The sequence below is a fragment of the Vipera ursinii genome (genome assembly GCF_947247035.1).
Source record: "Vipera ursinii genome assembly, chromosome: 9".
NCBI classification, from domain to species: Eukaryota; Metazoa; Chordata; class Lepidosauria; order Squamata; family Viperidae; genus Vipera; species Vipera ursinii.
The window spans coordinates 11498724-11519762 of NC_139523.1; the positions used below are offsets into that span (position 1 = coordinate 11498724).

The 21039-nt window shown below is 41.9% G+C and overlaps 2 protein-coding genes across 8 annotated transcripts in view; one reads left to right on the forward strand and one right to left on the reverse strand.

The window, feature by feature from the left end:
- The window catches only part of EXTL1 (exostosin like glycosyltransferase 1), a 47104-nt gene extending 43751 nt beyond the window's left edge, over positions 1 to 3353 (forward strand). For both annotated transcript variants that reach the window (XM_083369750.1, XM_083369751.1), the window contains 2 exons: positions 691 to 862; positions 1950 to 3353. In XM_083369750.1, the coding sequence (XP_083225876.1) occupies positions 691 to 862; positions 1950 to 2138 (361 nt within the window). In that variant the 3' untranslated portion in view covers positions 2139 to 3353. The remainder of the gene's footprint in view (positions 1 to 690; positions 863 to 1949) is intronic.
- The window catches only part of SLC30A2 (solute carrier family 30 member 2), a 57194-nt gene that overhangs the window by 30862 nt on the left and 5293 nt on the right, over positions 1 to 21039 (reverse strand). For 2 of the 6 annotated variants that reach the window (XM_083369791.1, XM_083369792.1), the window contains exons 4-8: positions 19119 to 19272; positions 14717 to 14888; positions 12027 to 12132; positions 10948 to 11082; positions 9649 to 9808 (exon numbers count right to left, since the gene is read on the reverse strand). In XM_083369791.1, the coding sequence (XP_083225917.1) occupies positions 9663 to 9808; positions 10948 to 11082; positions 12027 to 12132; positions 14717 to 14888; positions 19119 to 19272 (713 nt within the window). In that variant the 3' untranslated portion in view covers positions 9649 to 9662. Of the gene's footprint in view, positions 1 to 3604; positions 3745 to 6481; positions 9809 to 10947; positions 11083 to 12026; positions 12133 to 14716; positions 14889 to 19118; positions 19273 to 21039 lie in introns of those variants that run through there. The other 4 variants (XM_083369788.1, XM_083369793.1, XM_083369790.1 and 1 more) reach the window with 3 other exon arrangements.

A 21039-nucleotide genomic window follows, 5' to 3' on the forward strand; every position in this document is an offset into this window, starting at 1 on the left:
CAGAAATGTGGGGTTTTTAGGCTCTGTTCTCAGGGCCCTACTTGAGCCTCAAAGGCAGGCAATCCTGCTGTTGTTATCCCATCTTTATTTTGTATGTAATGCATGCTATCCTTGACTGGAAGGAGCTACTGAATTCAACCACCTGAACTCTACTATTTAATGGCTCTTATCTAACATCCAGGAGGGACGCGGTGGCTCAGTGGGTTAGGACGCTGAGCTTGTCGATCAGAAGGTCGGCAGTTTGGCAGGTCGAATCCTGAGTGCTGCGTGAGCGCCTGTTACTCGTCCCAGCTTCTGCCAACCTAGCAGTTCGAAAGCACGTAAAAATGCCAGTAGAAAAATAGGGACCACTACGGTGGGAAGCTAACAGCGTTCTGTGCGCCTTTGGCGTCTAGTCATGCCGGCCACATGACCACTGAGACGTCCTCGGACAAGCGCTGGCTCTTCGGCTTTGAAACGGAGATGAGCACCGGCCCCTAGAGTCGGAAACGACTAGCACGCGTGTGCGGAGGAACCTTTACCTATCTAACATCCAACCAGAACATTCTAAATTATGTATTCTGAGGTGATTTAAAAAAAAACAGATTGTGGTACAGGAAACACACCTGGAGGGAGCAGGTTGAGGACAGGAGCCTTATACGTTTCTGCAGGGATCTTCTTTCTGCCCACCCCTTTGTCTTCCTTCCACAGGTACTACCACAGCCTCTTCAGCAACTATTTGCCTGCCAAACTAAGGAGCTTTGTTGATCAGATTGCCAACTGTGAGGATATATTGATGAACTTTCTGGTTTCTTCTGTAACCAAATTGCCCCCCATCAAAGTGACCCAGAAGAAGCATCTCAGGGAGAGCCCACCTCAGCAGGTAGGTAGGCATGGATGGGAACAAAGTGGGGGGGCAGAGGAGAAAAGGAATTATTCCTGTCTTGAATATTTTATTTCCAGCACTTCTTGATGCCCTTTAGTACTTAGGTGAGACTTCTCCCATTTGGTGCCCTTTGGATATGAGAATTTCACTCCCATAATGGCAGCATTGGCTACTGACGGTGGGAATTGACACACCAATTTAAGGAATAAGCACACTTGTGCTACTCTTTGGTATCCATACTTAGCAGAGAGGCCCACGTGGCTCTTTTGAACCTGAGTTAGATTTTCAGTGGGCAGAACGTGTGAACCGTAAGCACGTTTTTTTTAAATAGGGGTATATACCTGAAGCTCTTAGGGTATCTGGCTGATACACAGAAAGGTGAAAAGCTCCATATTTAGAGGGCGTTCACCTCTCGATTCCAGTTGTTGAGGAGCAATAGAAGAAGGCAGCTATCTTTGTCATTCTCATGCAGAATTTGAATTAAAAATATTATTTCAGGTTTGGTACAAAGAAACATTCACTCTGGAAAGCGAAAGAGGGCAATTGTATTCAGTGTCAATTCAGAATTTCACTAACAACGTGCCTGAAATTGAAATGAAAGCCATTTAGCGTAATGGTAAAGGTGCTAGCTAGATGAAAAAACAGGAGATCATGAGTTCTAGTCCAGCATTAGGCATGAAAGCCAATTGGGTGACTTTGGGCCAGAGGTCTTCAAATGTGGCCCTTTTATGACTTGTGGACTTCAACTCCCAGAATTCCTCAGCCAGGCAGGCTGGCTGAAGAATTGTGGGAGTTGAAGTCCACAAGTCATAAAAGGACCAAGTTTGAAGACCCCTGCTTTGGGCCAATCTCCAGGAGACCGTGAGTTCTAGTCCTGCCTTAGGCATGAAAACTAGCTGTGTGTCTTTGGGCCATGCCCCCTCTCTCAGCCCAACCCACCTCACAGGGTTGTTGTGTGGAAAATGGGAAGAAGCAGGGTTAATAATGTATATTGATACATTGTATAAAGTAATAAAGCTGGGATAAAAATCTAGTCTAATAATGATGCTTGGTCTCTTCCCTTGTCTTTCCTCGGTTCCTGAAGCTCCTGAGAAGTGCACCCCCATCCAACAGCAGCCTACATTTTGCACAACGCCAGGAGTGCGTCAATCACTTTGCTGCCTGGTTTGGCTACATGCCTCTGGTGCATTCTCAGCTCCGCTTGGACCCAGTGCTGTTCAAGGATCAGGTATCTGTGCTACGGAAAAAGTACCGGCAACTGGAGAGGGACTAGGTCAGGGGAGAAGCCCACTGCCGCTCTCTGGGAAGGCGCTTGGAGAAGACGACACCAGCCATGCTGGACTCACTGGTTACTCCAGGCCGTTGGTGCTGTGTATGGCTGGAGTTTGGGTTGGGTTCACTGCATTGATGCCCTTTGAACTCTGGATACTGAAAAGTGGAAACTCTCGCTGGTAGCCAGGGTGGTGCCAGAGGAATGTTCCAGTTGTTCCAGAATGTTCCAGTCTTTATTGGGTTTTACCAGTATCAATAAAGTTTTGCAGAAAAACAACTCTTTCTTGATTGCCTTCTGAGGGCCGTCTCTTTTCAGACAGAAATGCTGACTTTGGTATTTTGACACGGATGGGGAGCATTGATTCAAAATCTGTGGGGCCTAATCTATATTGGCTCGTCCTGGTCATTAGCTAGAATTGGAGGTGGCAAAATCAGACAAAGGATGTACACTCAAGTTGCTTGCCATTTCCCTGCTTCTCAGGAGAGGCAGGGTGTTGTTGTTGTTTTCCAACAATAAAACAAGATGTCTTTGGGGAAGATGATAACGATCTGAACACGCTGAAATCATGGTGTCCTCACCCTGACTTTTTCTTCAATATCTGACTAATACAGGGAGGAGAATCGCCCTTAATGAACCATGCCACTTTATTAAAAAGGCAGGCTTCTTATAACCTTCTAAAACGGGGTTTCTAAATCTCAGAAACTTTTTAAGATCTGTGGACTTCCACTCCCAGAATTCCCCAGCCAAATTATGGTGCATCCAAATTTTGATCACAGGATTTTGGGAATGCTGCAACGGTCCTTAAGTGTGAGAAATGATCACAGGTCACTTTTTTTCCAGTGCAGTTGTAACTTCAAATGGTCACTAAATGAATGGTTGTAAATCAAGGACTACCTGCACCTTCAATGTAAGGAAAGGACAAGGGTGATAGTTTGGGAAATGCTGTTCAGTGAAACGCAAAGGGACAGAATGGGCGGTTCCTGCCTCAACAGTAGCAGCTATGAGAGAAATCTATGTCCTACTGCAGGGGTCTCCAAAATTGGCAACTTTATGACTTGTGGACTTCAACTCCCAGAACTCCTCAGCTAGCATGAGGAATAGTTGAGGGAAGGAGGTGTGCCTAGCCTAGTGAAGGGTGTGATAACTGTCTTCCAATACTTAAAGAGGCTGTCACAGAGAGGGGATTGACTTACTCTCCAAAGCACCAGAAGGCAAGACAAGAAGTAATGGGTGGAAGCTTGTTAAAAGGGAGATCCAACTTAGAAGTGAGGAAGAATTTTCCTGACAGAACAATTAGTCAATGGAACAGCTTGCATCCCGGAGTTGGGGATGCTCCATCACTGGAGATTTTCAAAAGTAGACTGGACAACCCTTTGATCGGGATGGCATAAGGTCTCCTGCCTTGAGCAGAGGGTTGGACTAGGAAGACCTCCAAGGTCCCTTCCAGCCCTATAATTTTATGTTATTAATAGGTGAGAGCACGTAAGCCACTTGCCAATTTCTCCTTGCTGGATTTCTTTCAAAAGCAGTGCTTTCTGACAATGAGCAAGGCAGGGAGGTTCATGATAAAGGACATCTTTTCCTCCGCTTTGTAAGCGCTTCAGGCCTGTGGGGCAGAAATGTTAATTCCCTGAAAAGTTTGGAAAGATCGGAGTCCTTTAGCAAAAGGGAACATACAAATTGCTGGATGTGTCAGGTGCAATAAATCAGGAAGCAAGGCGGTTCAAATAAGTATAGGTTTACCTCACGCTGACGCTCTCTGCAAGAATCTAAACCACTAACAATCAAACAAATGGTGATAGATAAGAGTCAACAGAATTCAAGTTAGGCTGGGCTTAGATCTCTTGTGGGTGCGAAGAGATTCTAGACTGATGACCTGCTTGACCTCTCTCTTGGTCATCTCCTACGTAGTGTGCCTTTCAAATGGGTGCGGAGTGAGTTTCTTTTTGAGGATCTGTTAGTGCCTTTGCAATTTTTGAAGTATGCTACAAAATGGCAACCAGAGAGATGTAACTCACCGTAAAACAGCCATTTGCCAACCATATATAAATTGAATGAATGAAGCTGGTGAGATTCCTCCTTGCCACCTTCATTTTGTTTGTGTTCTTCCCTTTACATGTGGGGTCATTTCTAGAAAGCTCTGTGCCGCAGCCACCCAGGTGTTTATTTTCTTAGAATACTTACAGGATCTAGGTGGGTCCCATAGGTACTCTTACAAATAAAAAAAATGTTGGAGGCTGATATTTAGCTTTGTGGCACATCAGCTTTCCCTCTGTTATTATATTTCAATAAATACTATTTAAGAAAAAAAAATACAACATAAAATCTAGTGGGTCAGGAAACAGGAGAGATGCCAAAAAACATATCTGCAGCCACACTTCTGCCTCTCAACATTACACTGTCAACTTCATAATTTCTTTTGGCAAAATATAAGCCAATATCTATTAACTCGGAATTGAACTGATCTTTTCCAGGACCTTACAGGCCCAGACAGATGGGAAATTACCAGTTCAAACTGCACACAATAATTTCAGCAAACTATGCCAATCTATATTTTCCCCTTTTAAAATAATAATTTTCTACACATCATTTTTAAAGGGATTGCAGCACATAAGGCTTTTATTGTAACAGCATTATCTCACAATATCATGGAATTTAACCTACAATTGCAATTCACTGCATGTAACTGAATAGTCAATAATTTAATCACTGGGTTTTCAGCTTTTTTGAAGCCTTTCAGTATTTTTGTGGGTCTCTTAAAATGGCCACCATTTACCACTTCTGCTTACTCATGTGATTTTCTTAATAGTGGAGTCTTATTTGGGGTTTTGCTTACTTTTCCAGATTTGAAAATTGTCCTTGGCTCCTGGACATTGTACAACTTTCATCATAAATCATACGATTCTTAGATACTAAAATAAAATTGGATAATCAAACCAAGTTAAAAAGGTTTTCTTTCATTGGTACTTTGCCCGCTTTCCCCCCCCCCCAAGGAGCTTGGGCAGAATGCAGAACCATCTCAATTTATTCTTAAAACCTTTAAATTAGATTGGAATGAAAAGAGTCCAGATTCATCTCTGCAATCAGCAATGAAATCTGACTAGGTCATTTGTTACTGTTAGTATTTGCTAGCAGTGTGGACTCTCGGATCCAGTCTTAACCAGAAGAAAATAAGACAATTAAAAGCTGTGGTGGCACAGCAATACTTCAGGCTAACTCAGTGCTCACTCCAGGAGTTCGATTCTGAGCGGCTCAGAATTGACTCAGCCTTCCATCCTTCCAAAGTCGGTAAAATGAGGAGCCAGATTGTTGGGGGCAACATTCTGACTCTGTAAATCGCTTAGAAAGGGCTGTGAAGTGGTGTATAAGTAAGTGCTTATTGCTATAAGATCCATCCTTACCTGAAACTTTATGTCACTTGCCTGTGAATTCATCCTGCCCTGAAGTACAACAACAACACCTGCCCTGAAGTAATATTCATCCATAGTCAATTACCTTCCCAGAGGAATCTGCTTTTAGCTTACTGTTACGAAAAGAGGGGGTACACTATGGTACAGGGTTTGTCAACCTCAGCAACTTGAAGATGTGTGGGCTTCAATCTCTAGGGTCACGCTGACGAACCTATGGCACGCATGCCACAGGTGGCACACAGAGCCCTCTGTGGGCATGTGGGCCGTTGCCCCAGTCCTAGGGTTCAGCTGGGTTTTATAAAACCTTTATAAAACCGTGTGCAAAAAAACCAACAACGTTCAATCAATTTCAACTTCTCGCGGGGAAAAAAAAAGATTGATTGATTGAACTTTTTAGTCCCACCCAGTCTGCCGTTACCACCGTAGCCACACCCACCCAATGGGCCACGCCCACCCGGCACCCGACGATACATAAGTGGGTTTTGGGTTGCAGTTTGGGCACTCATTCTCTAAAAGCTTCGCCATCACTGCTCTAGAGAGTTCTGGTAGTTTAAGTCCAGACATCTTGAAGCAGCCAAGGCTGAGAAATAATGTTAGAAGATCTGCCTTTGCTAACATGATGTCTCTAGATCCTATCCTGGTTCATACAAGAAGTAAACCATAAAGTGATTGGTCTGAATTTATTTCAGGTTGGGTGCCACCTAGTTCTGCCCAACTCTGGAAGTTGGTTTTGAATGAGCCCATTCACTGTGGTTTGTCAATTATGTTTAGAAGCTTAGCTTTGTAGGGAGACAGCTGACTTACTCAACAAGCCAGGGTTCATCCATCAATGACTTGGCATGTTGTATGCTGCAGACCAGCAGTTCAGCTGGTGGGCTCATACATTGCACAAAGCAGGTTGTTATTCTAATCTAAGGAATTCTTGAGATAAAGGAGGTGAAAGGCTTTTAATGTTACTAGCTTCAAAATATAACAGCAGTAATTAAAGCAACATATTTTTGTTCATCTCTTACGATCATGAACCAGAAGTCAAAATGGAAATGCCAAAAGAAGAATAAAACTGCGGGAAGGTTTATTCAATGCTACTGGTTAGCAGATGGAGATATAAAGGAGATCCTGACCCCAATTTAATTCACTTTCCTTGTGCCTACCTGCAAGAGGAAATCAAGAGTGTCTGCAACCCAAGTTATATAAATCTCTAATGCCCTCAAGTGGTTGGCTGGAGGATTCAAATTAGGGTTTCATCTGTAAGAACATTACTTTAAAAGACAAATTTGATTCTTGTGTTCTAGAGGCTTGTACAAACCATGCAAAATTCGATTTCAATAATTAACTCAAAATGAATCCAACTCAATTGTTTCCAATTGAATAGAAAAATGATTTGGAGAGATTGTTCAAATTAGTTGCCCAAATCCACTTGGATTTGAATTTCTGAATCAATTGGAAAAATAACATTACCACACATATATAAAAGCATCTGAAATTGTTTGTATCAATTCAGAGTTTCAGTTTCATTCAAAAGCAATTCAGAGATTTAATCAAATGATTTTCAAATCAGATGCGAAACTGAACGTTCACACATAGTAACCGTTCATACAGACATAACATCTTCATCATCATCTGAGCACAATTGCATTTGAAATTCTATCTTACTTTGCTCCATACCATAAATTGTTTTATCCATTTTGAATCTAATAACTATAAATGGGAAAACTGTCAGGTGTGAACAACCAGACCCACAGATGTAAAGTCCAAAGTAGCTACTTGATTGTTCTCTACCCATAATATAGGAACAATAAACTAGCTACTTTGAACTCCACAAGTGTGGGTCTGGGTCTGCCCAACAAAACCAATTGAGTACTATATCCTTCTGCTGTTGGTTTTCTTGTTTGATATGCTTCTTGAACTGAGATCCACAAGGATACAACCTTGGTTTATATCTATTCCGTATGTCAGTATGACACATGTAATAAAATGATTTTTGAAATTCACATTAACTTTATTGTACCATAAATATCCATGGCATCCAAATCTCAGGACATGACCTTCTCGCTCTAAAAGTTTCTTATTTTTCAGCCTCATTCATTCTTTCATCCAGACCCAATAACAAGCAGCAAAATGCAATTTCAAATCTGGTTAAACCCAATCTTCTACTTTCATATGCATTTTGTAACACCTAAACTCGTGTTTTTTCCCCTTGCCATATAAATTTAGATAAATCTTTTTGTCATTGTTTAAATGGAACATCGGTTGTCAAAACAGGTACCTGTCTTTCTTAATTGCATTATGTGCCCTAGTTATTTTCAAGTAACATATCATTCATATTTGTCATAGTAATACCCAGGTACTCTACTTTTTTCTCAATCTTAAAACTAGTTGTCTCCGTAAGTTCTATATGATTTTCTAATTTCAATATTTTTAACACCTTTGTCTTCTGATTATTAATCTTAAAACCTGCTAAAAATGTACGAGTCCTTTATTTTTCCCATTAGTGGTTCTACTCCCTCTAGTGCAGGGGTGTCAAACTCAATTTCATTGAGGGCCGCATCAGCATTGCGGTTGCCCTCAAGGGGCAGGGTGGGCGTGGCCTACTGGGTGGGCGTGGCTAGAGTGCGTATAGACTACTGGGTGGGTGTGGCCAGCTCTATGTCGTTCGCATCAAGGGTGCCTATGGGGACCTGGGCAGGAGTGGGATAGATCTGAGGGTCTCTGGCAGGAGGAGGGTCTCTGGGCCAGGGCCAAGGCAGTGGGGGCCGTTCCCTCACTGTTTCCAGGATGGCTTCGCGGGCCACATGAAACCACTACGCGGGCCGGATCCGGCCCCCGGGCCTTGTGTTTGACATGTCTGCTCTAGTGGATTAACACCAAATCACCTGTAAATGTCCAGAAATTTTACATTTGTTTTAATCTTAACTCCCATAATTCTCTCAGCCTGTCTTACGTCTCTTTCAGTACTTCAAAAACGGAATTATTTCAATATAAGATTATTGAGTTAAGACTACAATAGGCACAGAGCTAGAAATATTCAAGACTATTGACCATGGAGGAATGTTTGGTGAAATTTGACAGAACTTGCTAAGATAGATAAATTAACTTGTTTTATTAGAGAAAAGACACTATTTACATTTATTGGTGATTGGAAACGTCTTATGGATTTTTTTTGCGTAAAAATAAAATAACTGAATGTATGATTTATGGCTTTGATGATTAGACAGAAGAGATTATAGAAAGAAGAACACCATCAAGTATCTTTAGAGAGAGAGGCTGAAATGTAATAACTGCTATGAAGAGGATTGGAAACCAGTTATTTGTATCTTTTTCTTTCTTTTCTTAAATTTGTTTTCTTGCACTTTTTGCTTTATTTCCTTTCCTTTTTCCTTCTTTACTTTATATTAGTTTTAGGTTTTCTTTTCCAAAAGCTTCAATAAAAATCATATAAAAAAATTAACTGCAATAGTTCCAGTGTGAGCATCAAATAGGCTTGTGAGGGACTTTGGAGGCAAAAAGAGGCTTCAGACGAGGGCATGATTCATCTGCAACTCCTTAAACCAAATGCATTTATCCTAGGATCACATAGGGCAAAGATGTTACAGAGAGGTGCTCTATTTGTGTGCGTTTAAATTTTAAAATGGTCCTAAGCACCCTCTGGTTCTAGAGCTCTAAAAATAGTGAATATAAGGTTGTGCTTATTGTATGAAATTAAAACTTGAGAGGTGCTTTAAGAAGTCCTGCCTAGTAAGCAGATATGAAATGATTCATAAAGCATATTCCAGAACTATATAAATAGGCAGGAAATTCCTGTCATTTTATTTGTTATAAAACAGGAAGGAAGGAAGGAAGGAAGGAAGGAAGGAAGGAAGGAAGGAAAAAAAGAAAGAAAGAAAGAAAGAAAGAAAGAAAGAAAGAAAGAAAGAAAGAAAGAAAGAAAGAAAGAAAGAAAGAAAGAAAAAAAATAAGGTTTCATTTCAAACAAGCTAAGAATTGCACTTTCAATTGGATGATTCCAGAAGAAGATTTAGCCACAAGGAACCAGTAGTGTTACACTTAGAATACTTTGAGGTAGCAGCTTTAACAGGGCTGAACATACGTCTCCAGCTTACTTGGCGACAGTGGATCAGTCTGTGGGGCTCTGGCATTTTTGGCAATCCTTCATGTCCTCCGAATAGTTCTCTATCTGGATTGTGGTTGTGTGGAAATCGAAAGCTTTCTGCAGTCGGCAGCTGGCTTCTTTCAAGACAGTCTGGGCATCGGCATCTTTATCTGGGACAGAAATGAGAGAGCTAAGGGAGAAGTATTGGAGATGGTGGGGAAACTGAAGTCTCCACCCCTTTCAAAAGCCAGCACTCAAAGAGTGGATAAGGATGGTTCTAATTTAGTCTGGGCCTGCTTCAAAAATTATTTGGAAAAATTGCTTTAGGTCTTATGGCAGGGGTCTTCAAACTTGGCTCTTTTATGGTTTGTGGACTTCAACTCCCAGAATTCCTCAACCAGGCATGTGTGCCTGGCTGAGGAATTCTGGAAGTTGAAGTCCACAAGTCATAAAAGGGCCAAGTTTGAAGACCCGTCTTATGAAAATGCAAGCACAGCACTTCCTTAACATTCATAATAGCCACACAACTTTGTTCAGACATAATCTGAAAGAAATACCTCATGAGAGTTGCTTTAAAACAGTGAACAGTGACACTGTTTTGCCAGCCTTGGTCAGAAGCTTGAAAAAGTGGGGCTACTTTAATGAATCTTAGGTGAGAGTCAAAATACTTCTCAGAGTGCACAGCCCTAACTGAGTGAGGCTGATGTAGCATCCAACAGACCATTAAGGTAGCCTTTTTCAGAGAAAGCTTAACTCTGCTGTCTTTAGAGAAATATTAAAGCAGTTTTCTTGGCCACATCATAAAGGTAGTCCTCAACTTATCACCACTTGCTTAGTGACTGTTTAAAGTACAATGGTGCTGAAAAAAGTTACTAGCAGCCAGTTCTCGTGTCTGTTGCAGCATCCCCATGGTAATGGGATCAAAATTCAGAAACTGGTATTTATGACAGTTGCAGCATCCTGGGGTCATGTGATCACCGATTGGAATCTTTTAGCTTCCAACAAGCAACGTCAATGGGGGAAACCAAATTCACTTAATGACCACGTGACCCACTCAACCACTGCAGTAATTCACTTAACAACCATGGCAAGAAAGGTCATAAAATTGGGTATGACTTATTTAACAACTCAGCAACTTAAGAGAGATGTGGACTTCATCATGCTGGCCGGGGGAATTTAGTCCACACATTTTCAAGTTCCTACCGTTGAGAAACACTGAACTAGAATTATTGTGGGGTGCCTGGGTCCGTTGACTTTGTTCCAGAATGATGCAAATTGTAAGCTTGCCTCTCACTATCGTGTAACTTACTGATTGCGATATGGACCGACAGCACCGGCTGAGACACTGTTAGAGCCCAGATGTGGAGGCTGTGAATTGCTTTCACTTCACTTATGGAGAGCAGGATAGTCTTCACATCATTGAAATCTATGCTTTTTGGAGTACCTATACAACAAAATGGAGGAAATGGAAGAACGGAGTCACAACGGCATGCAAAAGGCTCTTACAGTTCTAGATCTCTTTCACACCTCTAGCTCCCTATCTTGGATGACTCAGTTGCTTAAATAATGGAGCCTCCAGGGTCTGTTTCAGCTGTGAAATTATCGACTTTTCTTGGAGACTCTACAAGCCTTCCCATCTGAGCAGAAGCTGGCCAAGATCTTCTTTTAACTGAATTTTTAATTTATATATGGCATTATTTTTCTTCAAACTAGCTTTCAGTACCTAGCAACAGAGAGGCTTAGGTAAAGTATAACTTTAGATGCTGTTTTATATATTGATTATACTGTATAGCGCCCACCCCCACCTCCTTGAGGGAAATGAGCGATACAGAAACATGAAAAATAAAAAAGCAATGCACACTGAAGATGAGTGTGCAGCATCCAGCTGTGGGGAGGGACCTGGTTTCATAACAATCTGTGATGCATTTCTGACACTTGGCAACTAGTGTTGTGAAAGCACTAAAGAAGCTTGTAATGGCAAACACAGGGTTTCTCCTTTGGGTGTCCCAAAGGTGATTCTCTAAAAGGCAACTGGACTTTGTTTTTTTCCTTGAAAATGTTTTTCTTCTCATCCAAGAAGCTTCTTCAGTTCTAACTGAATGGTGGGGAATGGAAAGTGGTCTATTATTTGCAGTTAGGACTGAAGAAGCTTCTTGATGAGAAGCAAAATGTTTTCAAGGAAAAAAAGAAAGTAAGTCCAGTTGCCTTTTGGAAAAGCACTTTTGGAACAACCGTGATTTGGACGATTGAGAATCTCCGTAGACATTTCTCCTCTGGGTGTTGTCTGTCATACTTCTATTATTCCTACTCTATCATACAAGTCAACACGGGCCTGCTGTCTTCAAAATCCAACGCTCTCAAGCCCATCTCCCAGCCCAAGGAAATGACCTTCCATCAGCACACGGATAACATCTCGGAGGATGCTCAAGGTTGTTCCAAGGACCAGGATGGAAAACACAAAGGTACAGATAGGATCCACGTATTTATATTCTGGCTAGAAAGAGAAGAAAATAATCCATCAGTCCTCTCTTGGTTCAAGGGCCAAGTCCCTTTCTAGCATCTGCTTGGCATTTACTTCATCAGTGAGTGACAGCTGATGTCTACTAGCAGCATTCTTACCCCGGGGTAGAAGCGCCCATGGCCTTTCTAAGGTTGGGCTCCGCCTCCTGTCACACTCAGTCAACCTTTACATCAGGTTGTAAAGAGTAGAAATCATAACCTCCTTAACTTCCTGTGGACAGCCAGCGGCTTCCAATTCTGTTTTAAGACTAATAATTCAACCACAGAGGAGATGGCTGCATAGGAACAGGAGGATCATTGCCTTCTTGTTAAATCAGGGGCTAGGCCACCTGAGGTCCATATGCAGCCTCCAACTTGTGACATTTCAACTGCCAAAATCTGACAACAAAGTAACTACAGGTAATCCTCAACTTACGCTCACAATTGAGCCCAACATTTTTGTGGTTAAGCAAGACAGTTAAGTTGATGTCGGCGCTGCTAACATCAGATGTTTTTGCATTGACAACAGATGGAGATGCTGCCATTTTCTTCCTTTCCTAAATCTAAAAGATTTAGATGATGCTAGGGGGGGATGTGCACGAGTCTAGCTAGACACAATAACACTGGACCTAGTGTGAGAACCAAGGTTATTGAAATAAGAGATAAGGAATTGGCGAACTGGAGGGGAAGCCCGAGCTTCAAACTAATTGGGGAACGTGATTTATGACTGTTAACTGGAGGAGGGCATTGTGCTTCGTGCTCAGGGAAGGGGAACTCAAGTTTTTGGCTTTGATTATGTTAGCGCTGATGCTACGCTACTCAAATAAAGATTCTTTAAGGTAAACAGTGCCCTGAAGTTATTTGAAGAGTTTCATCTGTCGGAACCAGTTTGCCCCATTTTATGACTTTTCTTGCCACAGTTGGTAAGTAAATCACTACAGTGGTCTATGGAGATTCTCAGTCATCCAGGTCACGGTTGTCTCAAAGATGCTTTCTCTGAAGGCCACTGGACTTTGTTTTTTTCCTCGAGGAAGATGTTTTGCTTCTCATCCAAGGAGCTTCATTCAGTCAAAACTGAAGATGGCCCCCAACCTTCGCTCCTTCCGGCGTGATCTAAAAACTTATCTATTCGAACAAGCCGGCCTGGCCTAATGGATTTGGGTTTTAACATTTTCTCACTTTATTGCCTTATTGTATTCTTACTTTATTGCTCTGTACACCGCCCTGAGTCCTCCGGGAGAAGGGCGGTATATAAAACAAATAAATAAATAAAATAAAAATAAAATAAAATAACTTTAAATCTTGTATCCTGTATTCTTATTTTTGTTGCCCTGTACACCGCCCTGAGTCCTTCGGGAGAAGGGCGGTATATAAATCAAATAAATAAATAAATAAATAAATAAATAAATAAATAAATAAATAAATAAAAATAAATAAATAATAAATAAATAAAGGAACAAAGAAAGTCCAGTGGCCTTTTGGAAAAAGCACCTTTGAGACAATCACTACAGTTTTAAGTGAGTAAGAAGATTAACTGAATCTGGCTTCCCCATTGTCAGAAGGTCACAAAAGGTGTGACCTGCAATGGTTGTGAAGTGTGAAGAAACTGTCATAAGTCATTTTTTCAGTGCCTTTGTAACTTTGAACTGTCACTAAACAAATGGTTATAGGTTGAGGACTACCTGTAATATCCTACAGAGTACTGGTCTCAGCCCCTACTCCCTCAAATTAAGTTATGGGAGGGAGACATGAAGTGGGAAGTCCCTGGCAGTCTCAAAACTCTTTGATAATCCTACAGCAGGGGGTCTTCAAACTTGGCCCTTTTATGACTTGTGGACTTCAACTCCCAGAATTCAACTCCCAGCGTGCCTGGCTGAGGAATTCTGGGAGTTTATTTTATTTTTTATTTTTATTTTATTACATTTATATACCGCCCTTTCCCGAAGGACTCAGGGCGGTTTACAGGGTGATTAAAAAACAAAGATACAAAAGTTAAAAACAAATTTAAAAAATTATATTCATCCCTGCATAAATAAATCCCCAGTTAAAATTAAGATTAATTCGCAGCCTGGGCCAGAGAGCTCGAAGAGCCAGGTCTTCAGGCCCCGGCGGAATGAACGGAGGTCGGGGGCAGTCCTCAGCTCCACTGGCAGCTGGTTCCAAAGGGCAGGCGCACCCACTGAGAAGGCCCTATCCCTGGGTGTCGTCCGCCGGCAGTCTCTTACCGGTGGCACCCTGAGAAGGCCCTCCCTGTGGGAGCGCACAGGACGAAGGGAAGTTGATGCCGGCAGCAGGTGTTCCCTCAGATATCCTGGACCCAAGCCATTTAGGGCTTTATAGGTCATCACCAGCACCTTGAAGCCCACAAGACATAAAAGGACCAAGTTGGAAGACCCCTGTCCTATAGGATGAAGGAGTTTGACCTAACTAGCTTTATACATATTTCCATTTCTGGCTTTAAGCTTTTGTCCCACTAATCAGGATTACAATGAAAGATCGATCCTGATAGTCCCATAAACTGTTGGGGACTATTCTATGATTGAGAGGAAAAAAAATAATCTCTCTGTTGCAATTCTTACCTTAAAGTAGATTATGATGGCGGCCACCAAGACTCCAATGCTTTGCACAAGATCTCCAACAACGTGGATAAATGCAGCTCGCACACTAGTATTTTGTGTCCCCTCCTTGTGACTGTGACCGTGACCATGATGGCTATGACCATGTCCTGATTGGTGTAGGATAATGCCCATCCTATAGAAAAATATTAATAAAGAGCCAGTTGTAAACAACACAGTAATTAAGAGGCTGGAACTGGACTAAGGAAATGTCAGCTTTTCAAGATTGACCAGACTAAGAAACTAATGCCATGTAGGCCAGTGCTATTTTTAGTATAGGTAGTCCTCAACTACAAATAGCCTAAAATTTCTGTTGCTAAGCAAGACATTTGTTAAGTGAATTTGACCTCATTTTCTTGCCACAGTTGTTAAATGAATCACTGCAGCTGTTAATAACACGGTTGTTAAGTGAAACTGGCTTCCCCATTGACTTTGCTTGTCAGGTCGCAAAAGAGGATCACCTGATCCCGGCACACTGCAATCGTCATAAATACGAGACAGTTGCCAAGCGTCTGAATTTTGATCATGCGACCCTGGGGATGTTGCAATGGTTATAAGTGTGAAAAACAGCCATGTCACTTGTTTCAGCGCTGTTGTAACTTCGAACCGTCACTAAACAAACTGCTGTAAGTCAATTATAACAGGGTCCCCAACCCCCAGGCCATGGACCAGTACCGGGGCCGTGGCATGCCAGCAATCGGGTTGCACAAACAAGCAAAGATGCAGAGATGCAAGCAGAACACAAAACCATGCACCCTTCGGTCCGCCGAAAAACCTCTCCACAGAACTGAACCCTGGTGCCCAAAAAGCTGGGGACCTCTGAATTATAGTATTATAGTAAAGCTATAATTACAGAATTTTGCAAGTCTGATTGCAGTTTGCCCCTCCTTCCCTTTATCTTCCAGTATTAGGCATGTCTGAGAAGTTTACTCCCATTACATTCTTGGCTTGGTTCAGGGCCTTTTATCCGACTGTACTCTTAGTAGCACTTCTCTCCTCCCGTCTTCCAAGCCATCCCCTCTGTCCTCTACAAAAGATCCAGTCGAAGCTTCCAATCAATTCTGGAGCTTACTTTATCGCCCTCTCTCTGTGCAACACACCTCACCGAGATAAAATGAAGGGATGTTCCCCAGATATTTTATCTTGACCTTTCAGAGCAAGCAATGCAACAAATGGATTTTTTTTTTAACAAGACAAGATAAAGGCCACACAGATTCCTAATTCTTTTTGCCAATAAGGCATTCCTCATCTCTTTCTATCCAAGAATTAAGGAGGACATTTCAGCCTGGTCCTGTTTTTCCCCACAGTACATCCACTTTCCACAACAAGAATCACAGGACTGGAGAAGATGCAAATTGGAAACAAAGGCACAAGCCACATGAAAGGCGGAGAAAAAACTGAGAAGTTGCTTCAGATCAGTGTTTATTAACCTCAGCAACTTAAGACATCTGGACTTCAGCTGGGGAATTCTGGGAGCTGAAATCCACAAAACTCCCAAAGCGACCCCATGAGTTTGAAAGCTATCCGTGACTTAGGATACAGGTAGTCCTTGACTTATGACAATTGAGCCCCAAATTTCTGTTGCTAAGTGAGACAGCTGTTGAGTCTTGCCCCTTTTTATCACCTTTCATGCCAATGTTCTTAAGTGAATTGCTGCAGATGGTAACATGGTTGTTAAGTGAATCTGGCTTCCCCATTCACTTTGCTTCTCAGAAGGTCGCTAAAGCTGATCAGATGACCCCGGAACACGGCAACCTTCATAAACATGAACCACTTGCCAAGCATCCACATTTTGATCATGTGACCCCGGGGATGCTGCAACAGTCATAAGTGTGAAAAATATTCATGTCACTTTTTTCCAGTGTAACTTTGGTCAGTAAACGAATTTAAGTCAAGGATTATCTGTATTTGTTATTCTTGGCATAAACAGAAGGGAAATGCAATCTCACTGGGAATCAAATAGACACCTACACACCAAGTTGTCTCTCCAAGAAGCTAACTGGGGACTGTCTGAGATGAAAACTGGAAAGAGTATCAGAGCATATGCTTTGATCCAGCTTGTCCCCTTATTTAGAAGAACTGCCAGATTGTTTGGCGTTTGGACTTAACAGTGGGAGGATTTGCTATTTTTATTGTTGGTATTCTTTTTTGTATCAGGCAACAAGCAAGCAACAAAAGAGTGGACAACCATTTGTCTGAAACGGTAGAGGGTTTCCTACTTAAGCAGGGGGTTGGAGTAGAAGACCTCCAAAGGTCCCTTTCAACTCTGTTATTCTGTTAAATAAATAAATCAATAAATAGCACGGCTCTTTTGTGAAGGTTAGGGACAAACAACAGGTAGTCCTTATAGATAGACTATTTGCTTCGCAACAAAGTGAGTTGCAACAAGTCCTCGCATTTACAACGGTCTCAGGGTTCCCAAGGTCACATGATCACGATCCAGGCACTTAGCATCTGGCTAGTAAGTATGACGGTTGCAGCATCCCCAGGGTCATGTGATCGCCATTTGTCGCCTTCCCAGCTAGCAAAGTCAAAGGGGAAACCAGATTTGCTCTCTTACTGGGTGATTCATTTAATGACAGCGACAGAGAGATACTAAAAGTGGTCACAGTCACATGACTCCCTTTAACGACTACTTTCACTTAGCAACGGATGTTCCAGTTCCAATTGTGTCCTAAGTCCAGAATGATGATGATGTTATCCATTCAATCAAGTCCAACTCTTGGGTGATTCTATGAGCCAGGTGTCTCCATATCTTCGATCTTGCACTACTTGAGTTTTTCTATGCTCTGACTGGTGTCAGTTTTATATATAGATTTTATTAGTTTTTATAGGGTTAGGGATAAGGCGGGGTCAGGGTTAGGGTTAGGGTTTGGGCTAGGGTTGGGGTTGGAGTTTTTCCAAATAACATTTTCAATATTTAGCAAACATCATAGTGTCTGGGTACATGGATTTAACTAACAGTAATAGATATGTCAGTTTTGATGGTGTCTGGCAATCGTGTTCTTTGGCTGCCTGGTTTCCTTCTACCACTAACTCTTCCAAACATAATTGCTTTCTCCAGTGAATTTCCCCCGCATGACATGGCCAAAATAAGTGAGACGCAGTTTTGTGATTTTGCCTTCTAGTGACACGTCTGGCGTTATGAGCTCCAGTACTTGCTTGCTGGTCTCCTCTGCTGTCCAAGGAAGTCAAGAATTGCCTATAGAAATTATCTTAGCTCTGCAGTTCTGTCCAGGGTCAAAGGGTTTCCTGTTCACAAACGGCCAGCACCAGATGAAGACCCTACTGTGTGCGTGTGAGAGAGACAAAACTTTAATTCTTTGCCAGTTACTATAACTCAAGATTCTGTACCACAAAATACATTGTGGTTCATTTCAGTGGAGATTTTGGCTGAGGACGGGCAGAATACAATTGCAGAGATTGAGATCCAGGTTGGCAACACACAGAGGTGAAATTGTTCCAAGTTCCTTAACGGGCTTTTTCCCTTGTGTCCTTCCCCCTTTGTGGGGGAGTGTGCACACAGGGAGCTTGTTGGTTCGAGAAAGTGCTGGCTTCTAAACAAAGCACTGGGTTACAGCCACCTATTCCTTTATTTTCTGTGGAACCCAAAAGCACTCTTGTAAATAATAGCAGTGTTAGGACGTGATGCTTCACTTTGCACGTCTAGTATCCTTCCAGCTTCTTCCCAAATAAGAGAGCTTTAAAACTATCAGGAGCAGAAGAGAGTTTGACAGAGACCAAGGTTGGTCTCTAGGCATGCGCTAAAGATGCCTATGACAGAGTTTCTGGTGAATACTTTTACTCCCACTCAATTATTTTAGCTGAAAGGAATCAGAAGCCTTTCAAATGCCAAGCAGATCAAAGAGAACCCCTACTTGGCCCATCTACAAAGAAGTTTCCATGTACAGATAGTCCTCGACTTAACAATTCATTTAGTGACCATTCAAAGTTACAACGGCACTGAAAAAAGTGAGTTAGGACCGTTTTTCACACTTATGACCGTTGCAGCACCCCTATGGTCATGTGATCAAAATCCAGATGCTTGGCAACTGACTCATTTTTATGACCGTTGCAGTGTCCTGGTGTCACGTGATCACCTTTTGTGACCTTCAATGGGGAAGCCGGATTCACTTAACAACCCTGTTTCTAACTTAACTGGAGTGATTCATTTTAACAATTGTGGCAAGAAAGGTCGTAAAATGGGGCAAAACCCATTTAACAAATGTCTCACTTAGCAACAGACGTGTTGGGCTCAATTGTAGTCATAAGTTGAGGACAAGCTGTATTGCCAGGATCAGGCTCCATCACTTGGTAAACTCTTGAGTTTTTCTTAAGGGTTTTGGGACGATGTTCAAATACTTACATGATGTTTACAGCCACAGCACAGCCAGAAGTGATAAGCATGGCATCACCTTCTATCTCAAAATTATCAGAAATCAGTCTCTCCACTGCTAGATAAACTAGCACACCAGTTACTACCCAGATTGAAAGAACAGACAGCAGGGCTCCCAAAATCTCTGTAGCAAAAGTCAGAAAACTTTGGTTAGGCATTAAAGGTTGGAAAACTCCCAAGTTTGCACTGGCTGACTCACTCATCCAAGGTATCATTAATAAAGAGCACCTCTGTCAAATACTCATGAACGAAATGTTCTTTCAACAAATCAGCTCATTCTGCCATTAAATGAAAGAGCAATTGATAAATTTCAGCCTAGCTGTATCTGTGATCTTGGTTTGGTTTAGCTTATATGCAGTTAACTGTGGTACAATGATCAAACCACAATTCAGTTTTCACATGAAGCCAAAGCTTAACAAATGATATTAATAACATATATAGGACAGCTTTGAATTTTCAACTACCATGTTTTTCTTTTTTTATACTTTCATAATTTTTATAGTATAAACTGGCAAGAGTTGAGGAAGGAAGGAAGGAAGGAAGGAAGGAAGGAAGGAAGGGTTCAACTCTGCATCAACTGAGAGTTGTCTTAAAGGGACAAATTAAAGTATCAGATGACAAGTTTCGTGCACATCCTTGCACACAAATTCTGAGATTTGAAGGCATCTTTATTTCAGCCAATGCCTAGAGTATGAGCACTGGTCTCTTAGGGAAGGCTAAGTAACCAATGGACAGGTGGTACTAAGGACCAGTGACCAATTGTGCTGCAAAGCATGCCTGTCAAGGAAATTCTGGGAATTGAAGTACATACATCTTATAGTTGCCAAGATTGGGAACTTCTGCACAAAGTACCTGCATAGTGTGTTTATGTATTTGTAATTAAACTATATAGGAACAACCTCGGGGAACTGGTTGGATCCCTGGGGACAGGTCAGCTAAAGGAAGTTCCTGAGCAAGAAAAAAGCAAGGAATTAAACCCAAGTCATTGCTACTGTCACTAAGGACCAATGACCCATTTTATGTTGCAGTTCAGCCACTAAGTACCTACAAATTGTGTGTGTATGTGATTGAAATATAGGCAAAAACAGAAGGAACTGGCTGGATCACTGGGGACAGATCAACTCCAGGCCAGGAACTGAAGACCAGGAAGTAAAGACAAGGGTAAGAGGAAGTCAAAGAACTCAAAACAAAGTCTGTGTCTGTATTGAGAAGTCAACAGAAAATGTTGCCAATATGCCAGCACAGCAAGCTGAGCAGGTGGAGAGAGAAAAGGTATGGGTTTTGTTCGCACAACACATTAACCCTATTTTTGCACAGAACCCTCAACCAGCCAACTCTCCCAAGTTCACCAACCCCACTAAATTTACAAGGCAACTAAGCGAGCTGAAAGGTTAGCCTGCAGGAACAGGTAGCTAATGCAATTAAGTGTGTGCCTCATGAATGAAGAGAGAGGAATAACGTAGGTGGGAAGCCACAATTAGGAAACAGAGAAAACATCTTCAAAAACCTGCATTCCTTTCCATTAAGGAAAAAAAAAAACAACTTTGGCCCAATTGGGTTCTGCAAGTGGAAGTTGGTGGAAAATTTCCTCAAAATGGGGAAAGGAATTATAAATGCAGGCAATCCTCGACTTACAGCCGTTTGTTTAGTGACAATTCAAAGTTACCACGGCAGTAAAAAAAAAGTGTTTTATGACCTTATTTCCCACATTAACAAGTGTTGCAATATCCCCACGGTCACTGATCAAAATTCCGACACTTGTCAGCGGGCATGTGTTTACGAGAGTTGCGCTGTCCCAGGGTTGTGCGATCACATTTGTAACCTTCCCAACTGGCTTCCAGAAAGCAAAGTTAAAGGGGGAAGCCAGATTTATTTAATGACTGCGTGACTC